General features: G+C 38.3%; 1 protein-coding gene across 2 annotated transcripts in view; it reads right to left on the bottom strand.

Moving 5' to 3' along the window:
- The window catches only part of LOC136856302 (synaptogenesis protein syg-2-like), a 320580-nt gene that overhangs the window by 109256 nt on the left and 183349 nt on the right, over nt 1-27975 (bottom strand). For both annotated transcript variants that reach the window (XM_067134052.1, XM_067134053.1), the window contains one exon: nt 12985-13114. In XM_067134052.1, coding sequence (XP_066990153.1) covers nt 12985-13114 — 130 coding nt within the window. The remainder of the gene's footprint in view (nt 1-12984; nt 13115-27975) is intronic.

Here is a 27975-nt window from a genome sequence, read left to right as displayed (position 1 = left end):
TATTATTATTATTATTATTATTATTATTATTTACAATACTTCCATTTTTGTTATTCAGCTACTATTGATATTCCTGTTTTTAATAATAATAATAATAATAATAATAATAATAATAATAATAATAATAATAATAATAATAATAAAAATATTAAAAATAAGAATAATAATATTAATAAAAAATAACAATAATAATAATAATAAAAATAATAATATTAATAAAAAATAATAATAATTATATTAATAAAAAAAATTAATAATAATAATAATAATAATAATAATAATAATAATAATAATAATAATAATAATAATAATAATAATAATAATAATAATTCTCCAGACCAACCAACACCAACGAGATTCATTTAATAATAATAATAATAATAATAATAATAATAATAATAATAATAATAATAATAATAATGCTACTACTACTACTACTACTACTACTACTACTACTAATAATAATAATAATAATAATAATCTGAAACGCCTAATTAAAACGGAAAGAGAAATACGAAGCGAGAAACCTCGCCCCCGCCCCCTTTTTTTTTTTTTAATTAGATTTTACACAGACAAGTTAATTATCTCCCTCCTTCGTCCCCTCATTTATAAACAAGATTTATGACCGACTCGCCGAGAAAAAAATAAAGAGAGAGAGAAAATGAAAAAGAAAAGAGTTAAACGAATAAATAAGTGTGGAAGAGTATTTTTTTTTCTCTCTCGTGACGTCGTTTGGGAAAAAATGGCTCTCATTTATTCGCTCCTGTGAGCTTGAATAAAGACTGATTCCAGGAGCTGGTGTGGGGGAGAGAGAGAGAGAGAGAGAGAGAGAGAGAGAGAGAGAGAGAGAGAGAGAGAGAGAGAGAGAGAGAGAGAGATTTTAATAGAATATATTCAAGTTTGATTTTTTTTTCTGCTGTACAACAGATGTCAATTGCAAGGTTAAAATTCTGAGAGAGAGAGAGAGAGAGAGAGAGAGAGAGAGAGAGAATTCTAATCAAGATGATTTAAGGAAAGCTTTCCTGACTCCATAACAGGTATCACTTCTTGTTGAAATTCAGAGAGAGAGAGAGAGAGAGAGAGAGAGAGAGAGAGAGAGAGAGAGAGAGAGAGAGAGAGAGAGAGAAATGTAATTAAAAGACAGAGAAAGAGGAGGAATTTCATTATGAAATGTATTGACATAAGTCAATCAAATTAGAGAGGGATATATATTAGATTAAACGGGATATTTACATACTGGGGAGAGAGAGAGAGAGAGAGAGAGAGAGAGAGAGAGAGAGAGAGAGGCTTGCTAAAATAAACACGTCCGTAACATGTCAACAAACCAGTGTAAACATTCTCTCTCTCTCTCTCTCTCTCTCTCTCTCTCTCTCTCTCTCTCTAGAAAGGATTACACACTCTCTCTCTCTCTCTCTCTCTCTCTCTCTCTCTCAAAAGGATAAAGGGCCAAAAGAAGTATCTTTTTCTCCCAATTTCCAACTCCTGAACCAAGAAGTGAAAATTGGCTGGATTTGATAATCCAAAACTCACTCGGGATAAACTCTCGCCCGATTAGCTACTGACTCATTTGAGTGTGAAATTAATGAGCTTGTTTTACTCTCTCTCTCTCTCTCTCTCTCTCTCTCTCTCTCTCTCTCTTCTACATATCTTCTCGTATTTCAGCCTCTTTGTATATCCTGTTTCTCAAAAGATGATGATAATAATAATAATAATAATAATAATAATAATAATAATAATAATAATAATTATAATAATATAATTTTTATAATAATAATAATAATAATAATAATAATAATAATAATAATAATAATAATAATACTTTTATAATAATAATAATAATAATAATAATAATAATAATAATAATAATAATAATAATAATAATAATAATAATAATAATAATAATAATAATGATAATAATAATAATAATAATACTTTTAATTCTAATAATAATACTAATAATAATAATAATAACAATAATAATAATAATAATAATAATAATAATAATAATAATAATAACAACGCCATAAGCAATATGCTCTCATAAAATCCCCTTTAGAATTTCCGTCCCCAAATCCAGACTGCATTATTTGATAACCCAAACTTTATATAAAGTTTTTATATGATTTCACATGAGGGGGATTAAAGTTTTACGAGCCTCGTGAAAAAGTCATAAAGTCGAATACACTAGCAATTACGGGGTCCCCGCCCCCCTTCCCCCCTCTCTCTCCCCTCTTTTGTTTATTTGAAGCCAGATGATTTTCGAACGGGTTGAGTTTCCTGGAATGGATTATCTTAGTAACAGTTTTCATTTTGGAAGGTGGGATTGTAATGGTGATGGGTAAAGCTACATTCATAGCTCTATTTTAGAGCACCATTTAGCTCTGGCAGGCTCTGTTTCAGCGGCTCTTTGTCGGCTCTAATCTACATTTCTTTGTTGCTAATCTGTGCATCTCTGGAACTGAGAGTTCTGCGGTTCTGTCCAGCTCTGTGGCAAATCAACTCATAGCAGCTCTGTTGGCTCCAGCTCTATTTCAAGATCCTCTGTAACTCAAGCTCTATTTCAGGATCCTCTGTGACTCAAGCTCTGTCACACGTCAACTCATTGAAGCTCTATTTTAAAGATCTAATCCCCCTATATGACTATCCAGTTCCGTCCAGACTTCCTGGAACTCTGTATTCGACTCTACAGTAACTCTGTCCATCTCTAAATAACCCAGAACGCTTCAGCACTGCTCCAGGCATTCTTGCAGCTCTAGAAAGCTCTGTGCTCTATATATCTCGCCGTGACTCTTTCCTGCCCAGCAAAACCCATCCTTCATGACAGAATTCGACTCCAGTTTTTATATCCTCAGTAGCATGGATTGGGTCCCAGGGACTGGAGTGTTCCAGGCCCACGGGCTTCTGGTAAAGGAGAAGGATATTCCAGGATATTCCAGGATATTCCAGGCCTTTATAGGGCGTGAGTTGAGTCTTAGGCTATTGGTAGAGGGGTTAAAGGGATTCCAGGGAAGGGCCTGAACTGGGTCTTAGGCTGTTGGTAGAAAAGTTGGGGGGAGGAGGGGGGGGATTCCAGCCGCCTTCCAGGAGCCATCCAGGGGATGAAGTAAACCATAAAACTTCATAACAAGCCATCATTTTCAAATTTGATTTCCTTCTGTTTATTTCCAGTCGTTTGGAAGAGGGGGAGGGGAGGGGTTGGTTGGTATTCCAGCGAAATCGCTTGTTCCGGAATGCCGAGCCTTCATTCCAGGGTTCCAGAGAAGAATAATAACCACGTATTGATGTTTCACTGCTGGTTTTATCTCCATACATGTTCCAGGACGTTCCAGAGTGCCCAACTTTCGTTCCAGGCTTCCGGAGAAGAGGAGGAACTCTCTGGACTATGGTTCTAAAATGCTGGAAGCTTCTTTCAATTTGCACTTTGATCTCTCTCTCTCTCTCTCTCTCTCTCTCTCTCTCTCTCTCTCTCTCTCTCTCTCTCTCTCTCTCTTCTGACATTTCTCTTCATCTTTCTCTGACATTTCACCCTTTCAACTTAATAACACCTCTTATCTCTCTCTCTCTCTCTCTCTCTCTCTCTCTCTCTCTCTCTCCCCCCCTTTAATCTCTTCTCTTCATCTCCTGACATTTCATAACTTAATAACACCTTTTATCTCTCTCTCTCTCTCTCTCTCTCTCTCTCTCTCTCTCTCTCTCTCTCCTTTACACTTTCCACAGATGAAAGAGTAATCTCACCAGGCTCTTGAGGCAGACAGCTGTAAAATGCTGTAAAATCATAAAGCGATCTAGACAGCAAATAACAGGAAGCCTTTTCACGGTCTTCTTCTTCTTCTTCTTTTGCTTCTCCCCACCTCCCGAGAGGTACCTCTGTCTGGGAGGCATTTACTGACTCGTTAGGGCTTCTCGACTTATCTCTTTCATTTTTAAATCTTACGCTTTTCATTTTTTCTTTGTCACTGTCAGTTGTAAGGAATTGTTTGGTTGGAAGTCTTGCCTCGTGAGAGGTGCCTCGTGAGAGGTACCTCTGAGAGGGGTGGTTATTGCTTTCCTTCCTCAGCTGAGAGGGTATTATTTCTTTCTTTCTATTGTATGCTTGAGAGGTATCTCTGAGTCACACATTCATACCTCTTAAGAAATAATGCTATGTAAGACACTTCAGTCCTGCTATCTCTCAATACTGCTACCCCACTGACTGACACGTCTCATTGTGACTTTGGGCATTATGACCTCAGTTCGACCTTCCCACCTAAGGGCATCGTCACCCAATACCCTTGGCATAACCCAGAAGAAAGCCAGAGGTTGTGGCATCACTGGGGCCTCCAGGTTAGTGACCTGGGTATGGAAAGATTCTTCCTGGGTATTGGGGACTTTCCAGATTCATTCTAGTAATCATCCAGCCAGATTCAATCACTCTCTGTGGGTGAGCTGTAACATCCACTTTTCCAGGTCTGGAAGCAGTAATTCCAGTGATTCCAGTTCTCTGAATGTTTTAACAAAATCCAGTTCTCCGGGTGCGTTCCAGTGACCTCCCCAGGATGTCTGGAAGCAGAATTTCCAGTGATTCCAGTTCTCTGGAAGCATTACCAAACTTCTCTTCTCCAGTTGCGTTCCAGCGACCTCCCCCGGATGTCGGGAAGCAGTCATTCCAGTGACTCCAGTTCTCTGGAAGCATTACCACACCTCTCTTCTCCAGTTGCATTCCAGTGGCCTCCCTCTGGACGTCTTAAAGCAGTCATTCCAGTGACTCCAGTTCTCTGGAAGCATTACCACACTCCAGTTCTCCAGGACCGTTCCAGCAACCGCCCCCACTTCCTCGAATGCGTTCCAGCCCTCACGCCCCATCTCACAGATGCAAAACCTCAGAGTCCCACTCCTAAACCTCACGTGCATTCCAGTAATCCCTTTCCAGCGGGCGAGATAATTCGCAGCGTAGCAAAGAGATAATAGGAGAGTAAGAGTCCTGTACCTGAGTTAATACAGTCATGATAGCGCCATGAATCAAGTCTTAAAGTCCTCCGTCCAAGTTCCTCCAAGGCCGGGAGGAAATAGGCCCTTATGACGTCATCAGCCGGAGGGAGAAGGCTCACATGACGTCATTAAGCACACTCAAATGACAGCTATGACTGGAGAGGGCACAGATTTGAAGGGGGTCGTAAACTCTGTAGTGGTAGTGACTTAACGTCTTGGTTGCTGCGTGATCGTAGTGGTGGCGGCGTCTCCCGGGCCTCGTCTTTCGTCGCGATTGGGTTTTGTGTGTCTTGTAAAAAGGGGGTCATTTTTCTGGGGGTTTGGTGCAAAGCTGACAATCTTGTAATGGGGTGTTGTGTTGATGTGTCTGGCTAATCCTGTATTTACACTTTCAATTTTACTTACACTCATACACACTTATACACAAACATACACACACATAAAATATCTTATACATACACAATATACAATCCTTTCACACCCACACAAAATTGTGTACTTAATTACACAAATTAAATTCTTACCAAACAGACATACATTTACAAACATTCATTCATACACAAAAAGTGTCTATACATACACAGTTAACGCCAGCATAAACATGAATTTACACATACAAGATGCTCATACATACACCATCATAAAGAATATGTCACATACTTGAATACAAGCAGATATATGTTTTCAACATACACATGAATATATATATACACATACACATACACATAAAAACACCTTCCTGGACGAATATACAGTCTCATAAATACACATACCTTCACATGAACACATCCATTGTGTATGTGTGTATATAAACAAACAAACAAACACATACATACATAAACACATCCCAGAAGTATGTCCCAAGATATTTGCAAGACCCAAAGCTACTGTTTGTTGTGTTTGTTGAAATCATAAAGCTGGTTGACGTAGCATCGCAGAATCTCACAAACAAACAGTGTTTGTGTTGGTGATACTCACCGCCATCGCTCCAAAGGCATTTTGAACAAATGACAGTAATTCCTGTCAGTAGCAATTCCTTAACTGTTTTTGGGGGGAATGGAATGTGAATTTTCACATTCTTTAGAGTCCATCATTCAAAAGCGAGAATTCGTCATATTCTTGACGGCGTCACGGGCATAAAAAAATGCCATTCTTATGAAGAATGCCCACGAATATTGGCATTCTCGACTCGAATAATATTTCATCTACAACTCGATACACCAGAATTCCCTTAATGCGTATCATTGGCCTAAAGCATTGGATGTTTATGAAGAATATACACGAAGAATCAACACGAATATTCACATAACTTTCAGGGAGTAATGTGTATATTCATCGATAAACTGCATAATTTGATCCACACTGGTCAATTCGTTTTGGGTATTTTCGAAAAAATGTGTGATTTAAGATTTTTTTTTTTAAATGCATATGATTTAATAGTCACAGGGGTAATATACATTTCTGAAATACCCGCGGGATTTGTATATTAATCCGAAAATGTGATACGTGAGTCGTTTCTTTTTGGATATTGTTGTATATCAATCTGCTTAGACTATTATCAATTTCATTTGCAGTATATGAATTAAAAAAAATAATATAAATTTGTATGATTCAGATTAAAAAAATAATGTAATTCGAGTACAGTTCAATAAAGCAACTAGAAAATAATTCAAACTGATTTGTAAAAAAATATATATAATTAAAATTAAAATTAATGTAATTCAGGAATAATTCAACAATATATATATATGAATAAATTTAAATAATTTTTTAATTATATTATTGAGTTATTTATATATATGAATAAATTTAAATAGTTTTAAATTATATTATTGAATTATATATACACACACACACACACACACACATATATATATATATATATATATATATATATATATATATATATATATATATATATATATATATATATATATATATATATAATGTCAAGCACCCCTCCCTCCCCAAAAAAAAAAAAGAAAAAGACTGAACAACAATCTATGTCTGCTTACATTCCTCAATACGAAGTCCCAAACGCCCTGCCGTCGTCTAATCCCGGGTTCCGAACGCCAGCAAGTAAATCATCTTCCCACCCGCCCGACGCTTGGTGCGTTTTTGCTCTCCGGAACCAATTAACTTCCTGTCGGTTTTTCAATATTTTTTAATCTGCTCCGTCGTATTTCTTGTTCCCTCGCGCGTTATCCCGGTTCCCCGGTCGTTAACGGAGATGATTGGGACGGAGGGAGGCGAGAAATGCGAGAGATAAACGAGGGAAGAAGGGAAAAATGATGATGGCAATGAGAAAGGCGAGATGGAGAGTTGAGAACGGGTAGTGTTTTGTTAGTTCAGCTGTCAAAAGTGTCTGTTTGTTTGTCGTTCTCTCTCTCTCTCTCTCTCTCTCTCTCTCTCTCTCTCTCTCTCTCTCTCTCTCTCTCTCTCTCTCTCTCTCTCTCTCTCTCTCTCTCTCTCTCTCTCTCTCTCACTATTTCTCACTATATATATCAAATACTAACAATATTTGTACAGCATTTTCAAACTTCGAGAAACAAAAATAAAATACATTCCACCTTTCATATTCTGGCAACCTCTCTCTCTCTCTCTCTCTCTCTCTCTCTCTCTCTCTCTCACTATCTATTCCTCACTGTATATATCAAATACTAACAATATTTGTACAGCATTTTCAGACTTCAAGAAACAAAATACTTTTCAGCATTCTGGCAACCTCTCTCTCTCTCTCTCTCTCTCTCTCTCTCTCTCTCTCTCTCTCTCAGTGATTTCCCCCGGCGCAATTAAGTATCTCTGAATTTCTGCATGACATAATTCCACCTCATTAAGGAGATAGCACCTAAGATTCGAGAGATAAATCGCGCTGATTAAACAAATGACAATCGTAAAGAATCTTGTGTTTTCTAGAATCTATTTTGACTTTAATGGATTTGGATTTGAGAGGAATTTGGGGTGGGGGGGGGTTAGATATGTATGTGTGTCTGTGTATGTGCATGTATATGTACTGAGAGAGAGAGAGAGAGAGAGAGAGAGAGAGAGAGAGAGAGAGAGAGAGAGAGAGAGAGAGAGAGAGAGAGAGAGAGAGCTAGCGTTCTGTCTCTCGTAATTTGATATAAAGCCAAGCCATTACGCTATTCTCTTGGATATTATCGCATCCAGCCCGGGCACATATAAGGGATAATGAGACAACGTAATTTGATAAAATAAGGGGAGAGAGAGAGAGAGAGAGAGAGAGAGAGAGAGAGAGAGAGAGAGAGAGAGAGAGAGAGAGAACTGGAAAGAGAGAAGAAGGAAAGAGATTTGACGGAACACAATTAAAATGAAAACATGAGAAAGGAAGAACAATAAATGGAGAGAGAGAGAGAGAGAGAGAGAGAGAGAGAGAGAGAGAGAGAGAGAGAGAGAGAGAGAAGAATAAAAATGTCAAAAGAGAGATCAGGAATAGATGAAGTAATCTATCAGAAGGGAAAGCTATCTAATAATAATAATAATAATAATAAAACCCTAATAATAAAATAAAACCAATTATTAAAATTAATAAAAATAACATATTATTATTCAAACCTGAAAAAATAATAAAAATAATATAAATAAACCTGAAAAACGCAGTAGGTAAAAACAATCAACAGTCTCTCTCTCTCTCTCTCTCTCTCTCTCTCTCTCTCTCTCTCTCTCTCTCTCTCTCTCTTCCAAAGGATTTTCTGCCAGCAAGACCAGAACACAATGAATGTTAATGAGGGGATGGTGATTAAAAATTCATCAACTCTAGATGAGGCATGGAATGCCCCTGGAATATGGGCATACATACACACACACACTCTCTCTCTCACTCTCTCTCTCTCTCTCTCTCTCTCTCTCTCTCTCTCTCTCTCTCTCTCTCTCTCTCTCACACACACACACACAAACTCTTTGTATGCACGGTTGGGTGACTTTCCATTATGAGTTTTGATGAATAACAATGGCACTGGCGGCCCCCACCCAAGGGGGGCCTTATATGATGCATACAGGAGGATTTAATCTATCTATCTATCTATCTATCTATCTATCTATCTATCTATCTATCTACCTACCTACCTATCTTTATAAATATACAATCACTTTCCAAAGAGGTACGATAATAGAATCCTATGCTTACCTGCAAGGATTCATGTCTTGATCCTAACCTGCCACCTACCAGTTGACCCAAGTAAGAATGGTTTTACTAGCATCAGCTTGGGTCGACAAAAGGGTGTAGGGCTAGCAGCCTCACCCCTGAAGACTTATTGAATATCCAGGAAGGAAGGAAAGAAGGTTGTGAGTCAGGAAGAACAGAAATAGGGAGAGATTTCCAAAGCAAATTGTGTGATCAAAGGATTACTGATTTCCACAGATTATATGTGGGAAAAGGTGGCCAGACAGGTGTTACAAAGAGCCGTGAGATACGACCAAGAACTTACAGAGAACGGCAGCTTGTGTTTGTCGAGATGGTCTGCATGTGCGGAGAGAATGGGAAAACGAAGGCGATAAAAAGAATATACGGTTTGGTGACGTGAGGGTTTTGAAGATGGTCTGGTCATGTTAAGAAAACAGAAGCACAGGTTAGTGAAAAGCAAGTCTAGAAAGCGACTAGTCGTTGGAGCGAAAGCGGTATTGGAAAGGGATGGGAACAAATATTCCGGAAGTTCCAGAATGTGTGTGCACATTCCATACATAGAAACATACATACATCATATACACACATACACACAAACATACACTCCTCCCAAAACCAGGCCCCAACCAGGCTGAGTCAACAAACTTGAAACAACAGCTGTTTGCAGCATGACCTTAGGTAAACATCTCATTACAAAACCATGCTGGCCTCACAAACACACAAACACACGAGTTCTGAAGTCAATACTCGTGTATATCCATATTAAGATATGTCTTATTTCTATTTTTAATCTTGGGTTGCCCACCCCAAAGGCCTCTGGGCATAAATTTTACGAATGAAGAAATATTCTTCTATCTATTGTCTTCGTTCATTCTCAATCCGTGTCTCTGATCTGCTGTCTAACTCTGTCAGTGTCTGCCTGTCTACTGTCTAATTTGCTGTCTCTCTCTCTCTCTCTCTCTCTCTCTCTCTCTCTCTCTCTCTCTCAAAATTTTTGCCCCAATCTACAACAGAAACTTTCATGTTTTTCTATGTCAAACGACACTTGCCAAATTCCCACCTCCCAAAAACCCGCTTTGCCACCCCTCTCCCCAACCCAAACCAGTCTTTCACCCCCCCTCTCACCCCACACTGCTCACCCCTCCCCTCCCCCAAACAGCCGTGGGGTGCAAATTCTCATTAGTCAACTCATTTCTGGTTAATTCTTTATACCTCGTATCGTACAGGTAATAAATACCTGTATTTGCCAACTCAGGTACCACATAAGGATCACAGGTGTGGTGTTCAAATCAGGTTTATGATAATGATTAATATTCAGGTATTAATTCACTTTCAGGCAGCAAAATAAACATTATTTTAATACTGCCACAATTCAATTTGACAAATGAAACCTATTAATCAATTTCATGCAAATTTATCCATTTTTTTTTGGATGGGGCGGAAAGATACACAAAATCTTGTGTCAGTATTGATACTCGCTTGATTCCTCATTCGCAGATACTCCTTTTATTCATTAATATCATGATTTTGATACGGAAATTAAACCTTATTTCATTATTAATATACTTTCCAATCAAATATACATCATATTCCACCATTAGGATACTTTCAACTTCACAATTCTTGATATTTTCACTAGAAAAAACAATAAAAAAGGATCTCATTTGACTCCTTCTTCCCGCGCATGCGCGCGAGGTACTGCTGAGCAGACGAAAGACACAAACACATAAGTATCATATCAGTTTTCTCTCCCGGCGGGATCTGGCAACCCGCCCACCTACTTGAGTTGCCATTTTCCCCTTAACTTTCGGTTTACCCGAAGGTATTTCATTTTCGGAGGCCCCTTTTATCAGGATAACTTTAGCTTTCAGCCAGTTTCACTTCGCTAACACACATTTGCCCAGTTAAGGCTCTCTCTCTCTCTCTCTCTCTCTCTCTCTCTCTCTCTCTCTCTCTCTCTCCCCTGTTAAGGCTGAGAAAGATGTTGGCTGGAGATATTTACTTTCTCTATAAAAATGAGTTTACTTGAAATTTTTTTCAGAATTTCCTGAGTAAATTCCTGGCATTTATGTGGTGGGAGATGATCAGAATTTATGGTTTTATCTTCATAGGATGAGGCTGCGAGCCCTACACCCAGCCTTCTCTATCTATCTCCAATTCACTACATGGGCATATCATTAGGCACCTACTGTACTTATACCACGCAGCAGATTAAATATGCCTTTATGAACTCCTTAAGATAAATAACTGAAGGCCACCCCACTCCCCCGTGGGATCGATCCAGGGTTAGAACACATACAGAGGAAAATACCCAAAAAATACCCAGCAATAAACAAAACCTCAAATAGAAAATGGCCCCCACCCAAAAAAAAAGTTGTTTGCAAAAGGGTATCTAAGATATGCCCTTTGTGAACTCATTAAGATAAATACCTGAAGGCCACCCCACTCCCCCGTGGGATCGATCCAGGGTTAGAACACATACAGAGGAAAATGTAGACCAATAAACAAATCCTCAAATAGAAAATGGCCCCCCCCAAAAAAGGTTCTTGCCAAAAAAAAACAAGAAGAAATATGCAGGTATAACTCCAGCCGACAGGCGATTCTGTCTTGGCCAGATTAACATAAATGATGAGGTTCCGGGAGAATGAATGAGTGTGTGAAGAAGAAGAAGAAGAAGAAGAAGAAGAAGAAGAAGAAGAAGAAGAAGAAGAAGAAGAATGAGGAAAGCCTGAGGAAGTAAATAAGCCTCGAGATATTGGGAATTGTTTGTCAGATTTAATTCAATTCTATTTTTGATGTTGGCGAGGGACTGAATTGGGTGAGAAGTGCTTGGAAATCGTCAGGAGAGAGAGAGAGAGAGAGAGAGAGAGAGAGAGAGAGAGAGAGAGAGAGAGAGAGAGAGAGAGAGAGAGAGAGAGAGAGAGAGATGTTTAGTGACCTTGTTTCTTTCACATATAAAATGAATTGTAATTTGAGAGAGAGAGAGAGAGAGAGAGAGAGAGAGAGAGAGAGAGAGAGAGAGAGAGAGAGATCCTGTTTTTTACTATAAAATGAATTTTACATATAAAATGAGAGATAATTTGAGAGAGAGAGAGAGAGAGAGAGAGAGAGAGAGAGAGAGAGAGATCCTTTTTTACATATAAAATTAATTGTAATTTGAGAGAGAGAGAGAGAGAGAGAGAGAGAGAGAGAGAGAGAGAGAGAGAGACTGTTTTTTTACATATAAAATGAATTATAATTTGAGAGAGAGAGAGAGAGAGAGAGAGAGAGAGAGAGAGAGAGACCCATCAATTCCTGTTACCAAATCACCCACAAGTTTCACCTGGTCATGTAACCCACCAATTACCAGAACCAGGTAGACGACCAGGTACCCACAATTTTAAACAGCAATTAAAAATACCTGTACTGTAATTAGGTCAAAGCTTATACAGGTAAATTGGAGGTAATTACCTTTCTGATGAATTCCTCTAATTGAACCCACAGGTAATCCTTCCACAATGACGGGTATTTTGATTCATAATTGAAAATCCAGGTAATTTGACTGAATATATTATCATACATTGGTCATTCTCGGTATAATGCTGTTTGAGTCGAGGTCCATGAAACTTTAAGCAGGCACGGTGGTGGCCTGGTCTATATCGTTGCAAGAGGCACGGTTATGGCTTGCTTTAACTTTAAATAAAATCAAAACTATTGAGGCTAGAGGGCTGCAATTTGGTATGTTTGGTGATTGGGGGGTGGGTGATCAACATACCAATTTGCAGCCCTCTAGCCTCAGTAGTTTTTAAGATCTGAGGGCTGACAGAAAAAGTGCGGACGGACAGACAAAACCATTTCACCAATTAGACAAAAAAAAAAAAAAAAGTCTAACTTACCTGAAAACAGGTGTTTTGGTGCCATTTTTGTACCAGAGAACCAAAATCACTGGGTCCTCTGGAGAAGTGGTCCAGTTACAAGGCAGCCTGACAGTCTGGCCCCTAATTGCGTACACGACCACCAGAGGAGCTGTGGAGGAAGACAAAAAATTGGTTATTTTTTAATTTTATGTTTTTATTATTTTTTCAGGTTTGGTGCAATGTTGCACACTCTTGCAATGAATCTTAGGGGTCTGGTGCAAGGAACAGTGTCCAAAAGATATTTTTTGAGTTTATTGAATAAAAATTGATGAAATTTGATAAAAAAATGACAAAATCTAAACAAAAATATTAGGAAATAATTTTTGCAAATAGAAAAAAATGACTGAACGAATAAAAATTGATGAAACTTAATTTAAAAAATCGACAAAATGTAAACAAAAATATTAAGAAACAATTTTTGCAATTGTAAAAAAATAACTGAATAAAAAATGATGAAATTTGATAAAAAAAAATTGACAAAATATAAACCAAAAATCTCAAGAAATAATTTTTGCAAATAAAAAAAAACTAAATGAATAAAACTTGACGGACCTGAGAATAAAAAAAATGATAAAAAATATATAAAAAAAAACTTGTCGTATAAAATCAGCGACTTGAGCACCCATCCAAACTTTTGCCGAGCCCAGAGGACACTGGAGATTAAGTCTGTCATATAATCAACAGTTCTTTTAACTTGACTCTATTAAAAAAAAAAAAGAGCTTTAATGAGCGAGACGGAGAGAGGCTCTATGTATGTATTTTTACGCGGGAACTTATTTTAGCGCCTTTTTATTGAACAATTTGGCGATCTACGAGCGAGTAATGGCTCTTCCGGGCCGTTTCACGGCCTGTTAGTTTTTGACGGGGTGTTAATTCCGCGATGTGTAATCTACTGGGCCTTTTTTTTGGACGTCTAGATTCATTTCAAGGTTGGGTACTTTTGACGGAAGGTTAATTTTGCGTTGTGCAATCTACCAAGCTGTTTTGCTTTGACAATTCATTCTAGAAGCATGCTAATTTTGACAGGAAGTTAATTTCGCGTTGGGTGCAATCTACTGAACTGTTCTACGTCAAAAAATCATTCTAGGATCGTGTTAGTTTTGACAGGAAGTTAATTTCGCGTCGTAAGCTAAAATTTCCATTCTAGTCGTGTCAGTTTTGAGGGGAAGTTATTTTGGCAGTTTGTGAATAACCCTGACGACCTTAACGCTAAATTAAGCCCCTTGTATTGCCGTGACTCCCTATAATAATTCCAAGGGAACTTAATTTAGCGACGCCCTCGATTTTCTCTAATGATTTGACGGGAACTTATTTCAGCGTCGTTTTAGGATTGATCATGGCATATAAACTACCTTCCCCTCAATATACCCACATCAGAAGCCCCCAAGGAAATTCGGGAGGACCACCCGCGAACAACGAGGCCGCCCAAACGACCTGGAACATTTGGCGGAAACTTATTTTAGCGCCGCGCTTTACGACCAATCCGGTAATATTCGCCCTTCATCCTTTTCCGCAGCCATTTGCCAACAGAGGGAGATGGAGTGAGGAGTGAGGAGTAGTGAGGAGTGAGGGAACGAGGCATATGAGGAGATTACTCCTTCAGGAGGGTCCTAAAAGTTGCTTTATGAGGTGGGGTCTTATGTTGGCTATGAAGGGAGGTACCTGAGTTTGGGAGGTTTGGGAGGTCCAGGGATGGCTGTGTATAATAATAATAATAATAATAATAATAATAATAATAATAACACAGGCCATAACACAAAAATAAGAATAACAACAGCAAAAATATGGCCAATATTATAAAACAAGTTTTAACATTCCTTCACAATGCAAACATTCTCACGAGGCGAGTTTCATGAATGAACTGAGTAACAGTAGTAAGATATTGGTAGTAGTAATTAGTAATATACATTCTCTCTCTCTCTCTCTCTCTCTCTCTCTCTCTCTCTCTCTCTCTCTCTCTCTCTCTCTCTCTCTCTCTCGCCTGGCGAATGCCCATCAATCATTCCGGCCCCATTGTGATTGCTATTTAACGCTTTATTGCTAATGAGAGAGAGAGAGAGAGAGAGAGAGAGAGAGAGAGAGAGAGAGAGAGAGAGAGAGAGAGAGAGAGAGAGTTCTCATTAACGCGAGATTAGATTGAGTATCGCAGGGTATGAGAGAGAGAGAGAGAGAGAGAGAGAGAGAGAGAGAGAGAGAGAGAGAGAGTTCATGTCAGGTGCTGGACTATAAATAAATATATATTATAAACATTATATATATAAATATATATAATAAATATTATATATATATATATATATATATATATATATATATATATATATATATATATATATATATATATATATATATATATATATATATATATATATATATATATATAGAGCAATTTTGCCAAGAAAATATTATAAAAAAAACTTGAAAAAATTAAACTTACAAATAAAACTCTCACAGAAAAACAATAATCACAATTAAGTTTCTCACAAAGGCAACATTACACCCAAAAACACACATACACTCACAAACAAGACACATCAGTATTTACCAAAAAAAAAAAAAAAAAAACACAAAACAAAACTCCCCCAACAATCCTGGAGGACGGGACTTCCCGCCAAATAAAATAAAAAAAAAACATAAAACGCGCGCGAAGAATTTCACTTTTGGCGCGCACGTTTTCAGAAGCCAAATTGAGAGTGAGAGATAGAGAGAGAGAGAGAGAGCTGGGGGTCTCTTTTGCGGGGTAGGGGGTGGGAGTAGGGGCCTGGGACTGTCTCAGGGGGTGTGGCGGGAATGGGGGCGTGGCTTAGCACCTAATAAAAGCTGGCAATATGTTTTGGAATGGGAATATTAAAAGGGAGGAATGGGAAGGGGCTCATTACCAGACAGAGGTGCTAACCGGATTCCAGTGGCCATTCTTGAAGGAATTCCATGAGATGCCTTCCAGGGTTTTATCTGGAAGAAGAGAGAGAGAGAGGGAGAGAGAGACGGAAGAAGAAGAGGAGAGGTTCCAGGGGCTTATCCTGGAAAGAGAGAGAGAGAGAGAGAGAGAAAAAAAAAATTGAGGATGATGAACAGGAAGAGGTCTGGAAAAGAAGGAAGAGACACTTGGGATGTTTCCCAAGGAGGCTGGAAGGTCCTGGAAGATCTATACATGGAAGCTCCCAATTGGCTTATCTGGAAGGGGAGGAGGAGAATGGGAGAACATCCTGGAAAGGAAGAAGAAGCTGGAAAGTCCATGCCTGGAAGGGGGATCGTCCATATCAGAAACAGCGGTTCCAGAGGGTTCATCTGGAAGGGACATCCTGGAAAAGGAGATAGGTTTCATCAAGGACCCTGGAAATGCTAAGGACAGAGATGTATATTCCAGAACCTGTGCTGGAAAGGTTATCCTGGAAAAGGAATAGGAACCCGGAAAGAGGTTCCAGAAACCTATTCTGGAAAAGGAATAGGAACCTGGAAAGAAGTTCCAGAAGCCCATTCTGGAAAACTTCTTCTGGAAAAGGAATAGGAACCTGGAAAGAAATTTTCCAGGAACCTATTCTGGAAAAGGAATAGGAACCCGGAAAGAGGTTCCAGAACCCTATTCTGGAAAAGTTATCCTGGAAAGGGAACAAGAACCTGGAAAGGAGTTGCAAACAAGTCTGACAGTTATATTACCATGTCCTGGAAGCCTACCACTTAACAGTGCGTCCTATTTCCAAACGTTAGGTTGCCTTGCCACGATCATGGAATTGGAGATAGGATGGAATGAGACCAATTTTACGTTTTTATTTAATTTTATTGATTTTTTAAAATTTTTATTCTTTTTTTTATCTTGGGTATTATTATTATTATTATTATTATTATTATTATTATTATTATTATTATTATTATTATTATTATTATTATTATTATTATTATTATTATCATAACCCTGCACAAACACAACCAATAACCAAAACATTAAAACAACCACAACGTGAACGAATAAAGGAGAATATAACTCAAAGCAATAACGATAAAAGTCGGAGAAATAAAAATTCGAGAATAAAAGTCTGGAAGAATTCTGGCCGTAGATTCTTCCTCACATTTACCACCTCACTACTTCTTCTTTTCTTCTTTTTCTTCTTCTTCTTCTTCTTCTTCTTCTTCTTCTTCTTCTTCTTCTTCTTCTTCTTCTTCTTCTTCTTCCTTTTATCACCTCATTTTTCTTCCGCTTCCTTCATAATCCATTGATTTTGTCGTCTGGGATTATTTGGTCAAGGATCCGTGAAGGCTTTCTCTCTCTCTCTCTCTCTCTCTCTCTCTCTCTCTCTCTCTCTCTCTCTCTCTCTCTCTCTCTCTCTCTCTATATATCACTATATGAACCTATATATATCTATATATTTTCCCATCGATCAGAATCGTCAAGAATCGACTGGAAAGGAGAGATTCTCAATCAATTAGACAAATATTCCACTTTCTCCCTGCGAGAGACTCGGACAAACGCAACCTGATATCTCCGAACGCCACGAGGTATAAAACGTATAGACGACCCTCATTTAATTTGCCATTAATTACGCCCGCGCCCTGTGATTGTGGGGGCGTGGGGGCGTGGGGGTGGGGGAAAGGGGGTTGAGAGACTGCTCCTCTGCCGGAAGATAGACCGTTATTACAATCCTTATCAGGGCTATTTAAGTCGTCGAGGTCAAAGGCGATATCACGGATTCGGACGAAGTTAGATTATATATATATATATATATATATATATATATATATATATATATATATATATATATATATATATATATATATATATAGAGAGAGAGAGAGAGAGAGAGAGAGAGAGAGAGAGAGAGAGAGAGATTCGTCTTGCTTTGTGTGTGCCTGTATGAGAGAGAGAGAGAGAGAGAGAGAGAGAGAGAGAGAGAGAGAGGTGATTTGTCTCTGTAATTGACTACACGCTTCGAGAACTGAAATGGATTGTCTAGGGGCTAACGAGAGAGAAAAACGAGTTTCTGTGGGTTAACGAGAATGGATGAGAGAGAGAGAGAGAGAGAGAGAGAGAGAGAGAGAGAGAGAGAGAATCTTGTGGTTAACGAGAATGAATATATAAGAATCTTGTGGTTAACGAGAGAAAATATGAGAATCTTAACGAGGGTTAGAGAGTTAGAGAGAGAGAGAGAGAGAGAGAGAGAGAGAGAGAGAGAGAGAAGAATCTTGTGGTTAACGAGAATGAATATATAAGAATCTTGTGGTTAACGAAAGGATATATGAGAAAGAGAATCTCGTGGTTAAATAAAGATAATACAAAAGAATCTTGTGATTAATCAAAAAGAATATGTAAGAATCTTTGGGTTAATAACAAAGAATATATAAGATTCTTTTGGGTTAATAACAAAGAATACATAAGATTCTTTGGGTTAATGACATAGAATCGATGAGATTAATGAGTTACCAGAGAGAATTAAGTAGGTTACATATATATATATATATATATATATATATATATATATATATATATATATATATATATATATATATATATACATATACATATATATACAAACTTTAGAAAACAACTGGATTCCCACAAACAACATTAACAAACAGAAACAGTTCAAGAACCCCAAAAAACAAACAAAATACAAAAAAATAAAATACAATAACAGTGAAATCCTACAAAAAATACAAAAAATATATAAAAATAAATAAAAACCAAACAAAACATAAATAAAGGGACCACTGATTCCAGTCTCCTCTATTCAAACCAACTTGATCTCCAAACATCGAGAGAGAGAGAGAGAGAGAGAGAGAGAGAGAGAGAGAGAGAGAGAGAGAGAGAGAGAGAGAGAGAGAGAGAGAGAGAGAGAGTCTGGCAAATTGCTCGCCAAGGATCCAGGATGAAATTCAGGATGGGAATTCAGGAATGGAATCCTTGAAGTCTTGGATTGTCTGGCTGCAAATATATAAACAAGGCCTCTGGATGGACGAGGTGAGTCCAGATACCCATTGTGAGAATGGCTAGGAATAGTTAGGTAGATGTTTCCTACATATTCTGCAGAATATGTGGGTCATTTTTCAACAGCTGTGTCTAGGTGTGAACGCCTGTTCTTGAGAATAAGCTGTTATTCCTGCCTGGTTTCCAAAAAGGGCCAATTACATCTCTGTTGAATCATACTTTTCCATTCTTCCAATTGCAACATTTGAGTCACGCTCCCATATTGCTGTCTATTCTTAAGAATATTCCAGTTCTTGGTCTTTTTCTGTTCTGAAGAATATCTAGACCTTTCTTCCATGGCCACTTTTCTAAGTCATCCAAGACTATTCTTAGGAATAGACGGTTCTCTCATTCACAGTTTCTTCCTTATTCTGAAGAATGGCCAAGATTTAATATTCTCATTTCCAGTTTCTTGCCTATTCTAAAGAATGGCCAAGTTTTAGTCTTCTGAGTCCCGTCTGAGTCAGCCCCTCTATTCTGAAGAATGTATAACCATTCTCTGCCCAAGTTACATCAACATCTCCCTGTCTGTGAGAATGCATGGAGCTTCTTGTCTGTTCTGAAGAATGTCGGGGGCATTCGTTTTCTATACTCAAGGAGGTCCTACTTATTCTTAGGTACATTTTGGGATTATGCCTATTTTAAAGAATGTTTACTTCTTAGATGTCTTGAGGAATTGTTGAATCTTTCTACGTATTCTTAGGAATACCTTTTTTTCTATCTGCTGTCAATAGTGACCCCTTGTTCTTTAGGTATTCTGAAGAATACGATGGAGAGAGAGAGAGAGAGAGAGAGAGAGAGAGAGAGAGAGAGAGAGAGAGAGAGAGAGAGAGAGAGAGATCGTAAGCAGACTGCAAGAAGTCCACTTTTGATCAATGCAGTGAAAAAGTAAAACTGTTCATCAAAGAGAGAGAGAGAGAGAGAGAGAGAGAGAGAGAGAGAGAGAGAGAGAGAGAGAGAGAGACGCACAACAAAGGCACAAACAAACACAGAAGTGAGAGAAGAAGAAATAAAATGGCTCCCAAAAAATGAGAGTGTAAAAGCTGCCTTGTATTCCTGTTGTGAGGAATGCCCTCTGGCCAGGAAGGGACGCCCGTAGATAAACAGAGAGAGAGAGAGAGAGAGAGAGAGAGAGAGAGAGAGAGAGAGAGAGAGAGAGAGAGAGAGGCAAAGATAAACCACAAAGATAGCCAATGTACCCTGGGGCCATTTTTAAGGAGTCACCGGGTTGGAAATATTCGAGGGGGAAAAAATCATAAGAGATTTTGTTGTTGAGTTTTGTTCTTGTGGCGAAAGTTCATATAAATATATTTTTGGGGACCCCGTCTCTATGTCTGTGTGTGTGTCTGTAAGGCCTCCTGTGCGTCTGTCTGTTCTTGAAGGTCAAAGACTCGTGTCTTTAAAGTTAAAGATGATTTCGGTTTTAGGGCAAGGTCGATTTCTGAGGTCAGGGGTCAAGTAGGACTTTTATAAAGCAATCTGGTTACTTTTAAAGTTTTCTCAATGCATCTGAACAATAAATTATATTTACATTAAATCTCTTTTGCAATCTCGGTTTTACTTTTAAAGTTTTTCTCAATGCATCTGAACAATAAATTATATGCAAAAAATACATTAAAATTATTTATCTCTTTTTGCAAACCATATTTACAAATCGGTTTTAGGGCAAGGTCAATTTCTGAGGTCAGGGGTCAAGTAGGACTTTTCTAAAGCAATCTGGTTACTTTTAAAGTTTTCTCAATGCATCTGAACAATAAATTATATGCAAAAAATACATTAAAATTATTTATCTCTTCTTGCAAACCATATTTACAAATCGGTTTTAGGGCAAGGTCAATTTCTGAGGTCAGGGGTCAAAAAAGACTTTTCTAAAGCAATCTGGTTACTTTTAAAGATTTTTTAAAGGTACCTGAACAAACAGGACTTTTCTAAAACAATCTGTTACTTTTAAAGATTTTTTAAATTATATGCAAAAAAATACATTAAAATTATTTATCTCTTAAATTGCAAACCATATTTACAAATCAGAAAATAAATTATATGCAAAAATACATTAAAATGATTTATCTCTCAGTTGCTTTCAATAAAAAAATATTCCATTTTCATTCTGTATTAAAAAAAAAATTGATAAAATTACATTGCTGAAAGAATTATGTGTTTGTGAGTCTTTGTCCTGTCAGGGAACGAGAAAAAGTATATGAAGGATATTTGAAAAAGTGTTAATGAACGAAAAAAGTTTAAAAGTATTAATGAATGCAAAAAGTATAAATGAATAAAAATTGGTATTTTTTTTACTTTGTGTGATGTTATAATGAAGCCACGACAATTTTATTTTTTTTTTATTTTTGCTGCACAAAAATAATAAAAAATTTAATTTTTGCTTATTTGTTTATCGTAGCTACTGTTAAAAATACTAAACAGTTTAATTTTTTTTAGAAAAACTCCCCAAAAATAATTTTTTCTTTCATTTACAAACTTAAATATGACAAAATATCAATAAAAAATAGTTTTTTATTACTTTAAAATGTTCAAACCTATTATCTCTTATTTATACACGAGAGAGAGAGAGAGAGAGAGAGAGAGAGAGAGAGAGAGAGAGAGAGAGAGAGAGAGAGAGAGAGAGAGAAAATCAAATATTCAGCTATGGTACTGTGATAATTATTTCCTGATGATTGTGGAAGAAAGCAGTGAATAGAATTATAAATAATCATGAGAGAGAGAGAGAGAGAGAGAGAGAGAGAGAGAGAGAGAGAGAGAGAGAGAGAGAGAGAGAGAGAGAGATCCCCCCAAAACCGAAAGAAAGCACCCGAAGTCCTTCTGGGTCCATGAATATCAAATTAGGTTAAAGGGAGAGTGGATAGAAAAAATAAAAGTTTTAATTAAAGAAAACGGGGAGAGTCCCATCGCCAGTTGGAGGGGAGACTACGTTCCTTACTTCTTTGTATGGTATACTGTCGGACCCTGAGAGTCCCCTTTCAAATGGAAATTAGCTGGAGTCAGTTCCAGCGGTACAGGTGATGGCCGGGGGACGTTACCCCCCCACCCCCTTCTCCTCTTTTACTGGTTCTTCTATTCCCTATCTTTTCTCTGTTCCTTTTCGTTATGTTTTCTATTTTTGTTCTTTTTCCTTGATAAGAGAGTTTATTTTCACCTACTGCTTTCAGTCATAAATTCTTTTTACTCTTTTCTGTCCTCTTATTCACCAGCCTTTTTCTTCTCGCGTTCTCTTCCATCTAAAGAATGTTTGAGGAATGTTTCCTTCTTCTCTCTATTCTATTCTGTTTCTCCTTTTTCTTTTTATTCTTCTCGATTCTTCCTCTCTTTACTTTCGTTATGGATAAAAGCCCTCATTCTCTTTGTGGTCTCACAAACCTTCTCTCTTTTCTCATTCTCTACCCATCAGTTCACTTCTCTTATTCATTCTCCTCTTCTTAATCCTCTTTCCTTTCCTCTCCTTCTCTTCTTCTCCTAATTCTTCTCCTCTTCTTCTTCTTCTTCCCATGATTCTCAAACCACCTGCCAATTCCTCGGTCGAATCGAGTTGTTTGTCCTCTCAAAAAAATCTTTCCATTTCTCAGTCCTCATTCTCTACTTATTTTTTAACTTTCCTTCTTCCTTCTCCTTCTCTTCTTCTCCTAATTCTTCTCCTCTTCTCCTTCTTCCCATGATTCTCAAACCACTTGCCAATTCCTCGGTCGAATCGAGTTAATGCCATCCAGGTATCGTCCATTTTCCCTGCGATCACAGAAAAGTTTCCAAGGCGCGAAATCATTCGATATCTATCCATCTTCGTTTGGGGCAAAATGTGAGAATTAGGACCCCGAAAGATTTGTCGAAATTCGACGTAAAGAGAAGGCTATTGTTTTTCCTGGTTTTGTTTCTTGTGATCAAGATATGTCTTCGTTCCAGCACCAAAAATGGTTGCTGTTTCGCTTTCTGTCCTTGACTGAACCTAAGCATACTAGGTTTTTGTGGGGACAAGCACCATTGGAAAGCGGATTCCTAAAGCCACTTTCATGCCCAGACCCGAAAAAACCCAGGAAAATTAGAAGGAATGATCTAATATATGATTTCACACACAAAACTTCCAATAGAGCGAGTGCAAATATAATTTCTACAGGTGTTATTTCAGTCAGTGATCCGTTTAGCTCGAGGAAATATTGGTCTACAATGATCCTACTTTCTGTTTTAAATTTTTGCCTGATTAGACATACTGAAATCTCTCTGATGTCTTCTATACAAGACCTGTCAATTGTTTAATATTACTTTCTAAGTTTCTATTTAGAAATAGCTTCTATAATAATTCTCTCCGAAAAGAAGGCCTCACTGACACCCATGACCTCAGATTTTAAGAGGATTTACACACAGACCCTAAGAAATCAGTCTCTGATATAAGATTTCATGTCAAATTCTTCAAGTTCTAAGTTTCCATTATACGTCAAGTCTACAAGGATTTCTTTAAGAGTACCTACCCCAACCCTCAACCTTCCCTCAACCTCCTCAACCCTCCAGTCTTGCATCAATCTTTACTCTAACATCTCATCTCAAATACTGCAAGTTCTAAGCTTCCATGACATGTTAAATCTAAAAGGATTTCTTTAGAGTACCTACCTCAACCCTCAACCTTCCCTTAACCATCCCTCAACCTTCCCTCAACCCATCCCCACCCTATCTTGCCTTGTACCTATCGGATTAGGGTAGAACAGATTCTCTTTCCGTGAGAAGAAGAAGAAGAAGTTTGACAGGGCCGAGATTACGCGTTCCTCCAACCTCATCCGTCAAGCCTTCTTGAGGCGTACGAGTTTCAAACGCGGGGAAAAATCGGGTGAAGGATGTGTTTATTCGTGCCGAGGAGGTTCCTCCTACGCTCAACAAGGGCGTCAGGATCTAACAGAATCATTATCCTGCAAGGATTCTAAGGTTGGAGGAAAGATTTCACAGTTCTAGAATGTGCAGTAGAATCGTGGAAGGTTTGGCTGTTCCAGGAAGCGAATTCTCTTCTTCCAGGAAATGGAATGTACAGAAGAACCTAGGTAGGTTTGACTATTCCAGGAAAGGATTCTGTTATTCCAGGGACTTTAGAATCGACTGGAATCATTATCCTGCAAGGATTCTAAGGTTGGAGGAAAGATTTCGCACTTCCAGAGAATCACCTGGAACGTACAGTAGAATCGTGGAAGGTTTAATTCTTCCAGGAAACCAATTCTCTTATTCCAGGAAATGGAATTCTATTATTCCAGGGACTGTAGAATCGACTGGAATCATCATACTACAAGGATCCTATACCGTTGCCAGACGCACGATTATGGCTAACTTTAATCTTAAATAAAATAAAAACCACTGAGGCTAGAGGGCTGCAATTTGGTATGTTTGATGATTGGAGGGTGGATGATCAACATACCAATTTGCAGCCCTCTAGCCTCAGTAGTTTTTTTAAGATCTGAGGGCGGAGAAAAAAAGTGCGGAGAGGGAAAGTGCGGACAGAAAAAGTGCGGACAGAATAAAGTGCGGAGAGAAAACTAAATCATAATCCCAGAGTCATATCAATTAGATTACATAACAAATAAATGAATTACATTTAAAAGTCAAATATGGATTCAGTAGCCCCATTCCATGGAAAGTAGCAGGGGGGGTCGGCAAGCACTGTAAAAGGCGCCATTTTACCTCGCTGGAAAGTGTCTCTGGAATCCTGGAATTCGCAGAAAAATAAAATAAATTTCCAGGAGTCGTTTTCAAATGATGAATGGCCCACTCCCTCTCTCTCTCTCTTGGCCCGCCCCACTGACTCCCTCTCACTCACCCCCTCCCCCCTCTCACTCCCTTTCCAGGGAATTTTCTCACCCCGTTTGATATATGTCAAGTTTTGTGGGTTTTTATGTTCGCGAGGTCTCGCGCGTGATAAATTTGGCAGTTTTTTTTTTATGATATGTGAGTTTTGTCACTTGTAAAATTCGCAGAGTTTTTTTTTGGCGCGATAGATTTATTAGTTGGTTTTATTACAGGTTTTTTCGGAGTGGTATGTAATTGGCAGTGTTTTTTATTCGCGAATTCTGACACGTGATAAATTTGCAGTGTTTTATATTAGAGATTTTTGACATATTACAAATTAGCGTCGCTTTTTATTGGCGACTTCTGACGAATTAAAAATCTATAGTGTTTCCTATTCGCTTGCAAATTCGCCAATAAAATTCCCCGCCAATTCTGGCGCCACAGAACCCCGGGGTCTTATTTACAGGCGTAAATTAGCGGCGTTTTATATTGGCGATTCCTGGCGGCGTAAATTCGCTCTCTCTCTCTCTGTTTCTCTCATTCTCTCGTTAGCTGTTTCTCTCTCTCTCTCTCTCTCTCTCTCTCTCTCTCTCTCTCTCTCTCTCTCTCTCTCTCTCTTATTCCCTTGTTAGCTGTTTCTCTCTCTCTCTCTCTCTCTCTCTCTCTCTCTCTCTCTCTCTCTCTCTCTCTCTCTTTCTCTCTGTTTCTCTCTCTCCCTCGTTAGCTCTTTCCAACTCTCTCTCTCTCTCTCTCTCTCTCTCTCTCTCTCTCTCTCTCTCTCTCTCTCTCTGTTTCACTTTCTCCGTTTCTCTCATTCTCTCTCTCTCTCTCTCTCTCTCTCTCCCTAAAAAACCCCAAACAAGCCTACGGGCGAAGCACTTTCTTCCCCACCTTGAAAAATATGATTTCAAGATGCAACTCGAGACACTTGACCCTCGAGGGGGCGGGAGGGTTGGGGGTGGGCCAAAGTACCCCTGAGTGGTCGAGGGGGTGGGGGTGAAAGTACCCCTGAGTGGGCGAGGTGCCACTCGAAGGGATCCATTCAGAGAGATGAGACGAATTAATTTGGGGAAGAATGGACGCGATCATATAAAAAAAGGGTGGAAATATGCCCTGGGTATTTAGAAGGAGGAAATTAATGTGGAATGGGTATTTTTTTTTTTGACGTGGAGATGTGTGTGTGTGTGTGACCTCTCTCTCTCTCTCTCTCTCTCTCTCTCTCTCTCTCTCTCTCTCTCTCTCTCTAATTATCTATCTATTTTTCTCTCTATCAATTATCTTTCTATCCATCTATTCTCTTTCTCTCTCTCTCTCTCTCTGTTTATTAACTAATTATTTATCTATTCTCACTCTCTCTCTCTCTCTCTCTCTCTCTCTCTCTCTCTCTCTCTCTCTCTCTCTCTCTCTCTCTCTCTCTCTCTGTCAGTTATCTATCTATCTATCTATTTTCTCTCTCTCTCTCTCTATTTATCTAATTATCTATCTATTCTCTCTCTCTCTCTCTCTCCCCCACTAATTTGAATTCAGAGCCTGTTGAGATTTTCATAAGGTGAAGTGCCTGCCTCTCTCTCTCTCTCTCTCTCTCTCTCTCTCTCTCTCTCTCTCTCTCTCTCTCTCTCTCTCTCAATCCCCAACGACTCTCATAATCCAAAGTTTCTTGACGAGATCTGTCTCAAGTCCTTCTTACGACAGCCATAATCACGAGGAATTATGCTTCCACAAACTTCGTTCTCTCCATCCGTACACTTACACAGGCATACACAGAGGTATACAGAGAGCTACACCCTCGTAAACACTCCACACGGAAAGATGTTGGTGTATAATACAGCTGTATCAGTTGTTATCAATTAATGTAAATTTTCCATAATTTTGAAGAGATATACAATACACCTACACAGGCATACACAAAGGGGGTATACATAAAGCTACACCCTTGTGTATACTCCATACACAAATACACTGCTGTATACTAAGTCAGTATGAGTTATCATCAATGTATATGGATTCTGGAGATATATACAAAAACACATACAAATATACAAGCAAAAATAGGATGATATACACCCAGGCAGGGTATTCTTAGAATATACACACCCACGCAGACTTTGCCCTTCACACAGGTATACTTACACTTAGCATGCACTCTCGTAAACTCAATGTACACTAAAATACACATGATGTATACACACACGATGATTGTAGTATACAGTTGAAACGGAAATGTATACACGAATACACGTTTTTCTGGTTTGTATAATGAGAAAGTATGGAAATTATCTCCCTGGAGAGAGAGAGAGAGAGAGAGAGAGAGAGAGAGAGAGAGAGAGAGAGAGAGAGAGAGAGAAATTACAAATCAGCATGATCGAATTAATTTCTGTCTTCCTTAAAACAATTAAAATATTCTCAATTGTTTTTGTTTGAGAAAACACTGAGCTAGGAGAGAGAGAGAGAGAGAGAGAGAGAGAGAGAGAGAGAGAGAGAGAGAGAGGGGAGAAAAATTGCAAGAATTTCCCAGTTTTCGAAACCAGCCAAAATTGAAACCAGGGAACGCGCCCCCCCGCCCCCGCCCTGCGAAGGTCATAGGTCCCGGGCGGAATCCTTAAATTAATGTCCGCCAAATCCCTCGGGGGAGTCCACCGGGGTATTAACTTGGGCAGGGTAATACCCGGTGGTATTTCCTGTGGCATACAAACACGATTTGGTAGAGATTTTTTTCGTATATCTTTTTTCTGTAGTTTCATCTGAGTGGGTTTTATTTTATTGCGTCGTTGAGAAAGATTAATTGGTTCTCTCTCTCTCTCTCTCTCTCTCTCTCTCTCTCTCTCTCTCTCTCTCTGTATATATATATATATATATATATATATATATATATATATATATATATATATATATATATATATATATTGCATTTCAGTTATTATCTTTAATGAAAAATATGTTCAATAAACCTTCCTCTCTCTCTCTCTCTCTCTCTCTCTCTCTCTCTCTCTCTCTCTCTCTCTCTCTCTCTCTCTCTCTCTCAATAAACAAGCAATACACAATATATAAATGGGAACAGTACTTAACTGTAATATACAACTGGTAATGAGTTACAATAAGGCTTACAAACATATTGCCCTAAAAGTTTTAAAAAATCCCATTTTTTTTTCTTATTTCTTGAAAAATCCGGGCATATATAATACCCCAAGGCATGCCCAGGCCCGCAGGAGATGAGAATGTATGCCACAGGGCATTTGGGGCATTTT

This window comes from Macrobrachium rosenbergii, chromosome 35, assembly GCF_040412425.1.
Source record: "Macrobrachium rosenbergii isolate ZJJX-2024 chromosome 35, ASM4041242v1, whole genome shotgun sequence".
Lineage (NCBI taxonomy): Eukaryota > Metazoa > Arthropoda > Malacostraca > Decapoda > Palaemonidae > Macrobrachium > Macrobrachium rosenbergii.
The sequence above is the reverse complement of the archived record's forward strand: the minus strand, read 5'-3'. Positions and strand labels throughout refer to the sequence as shown.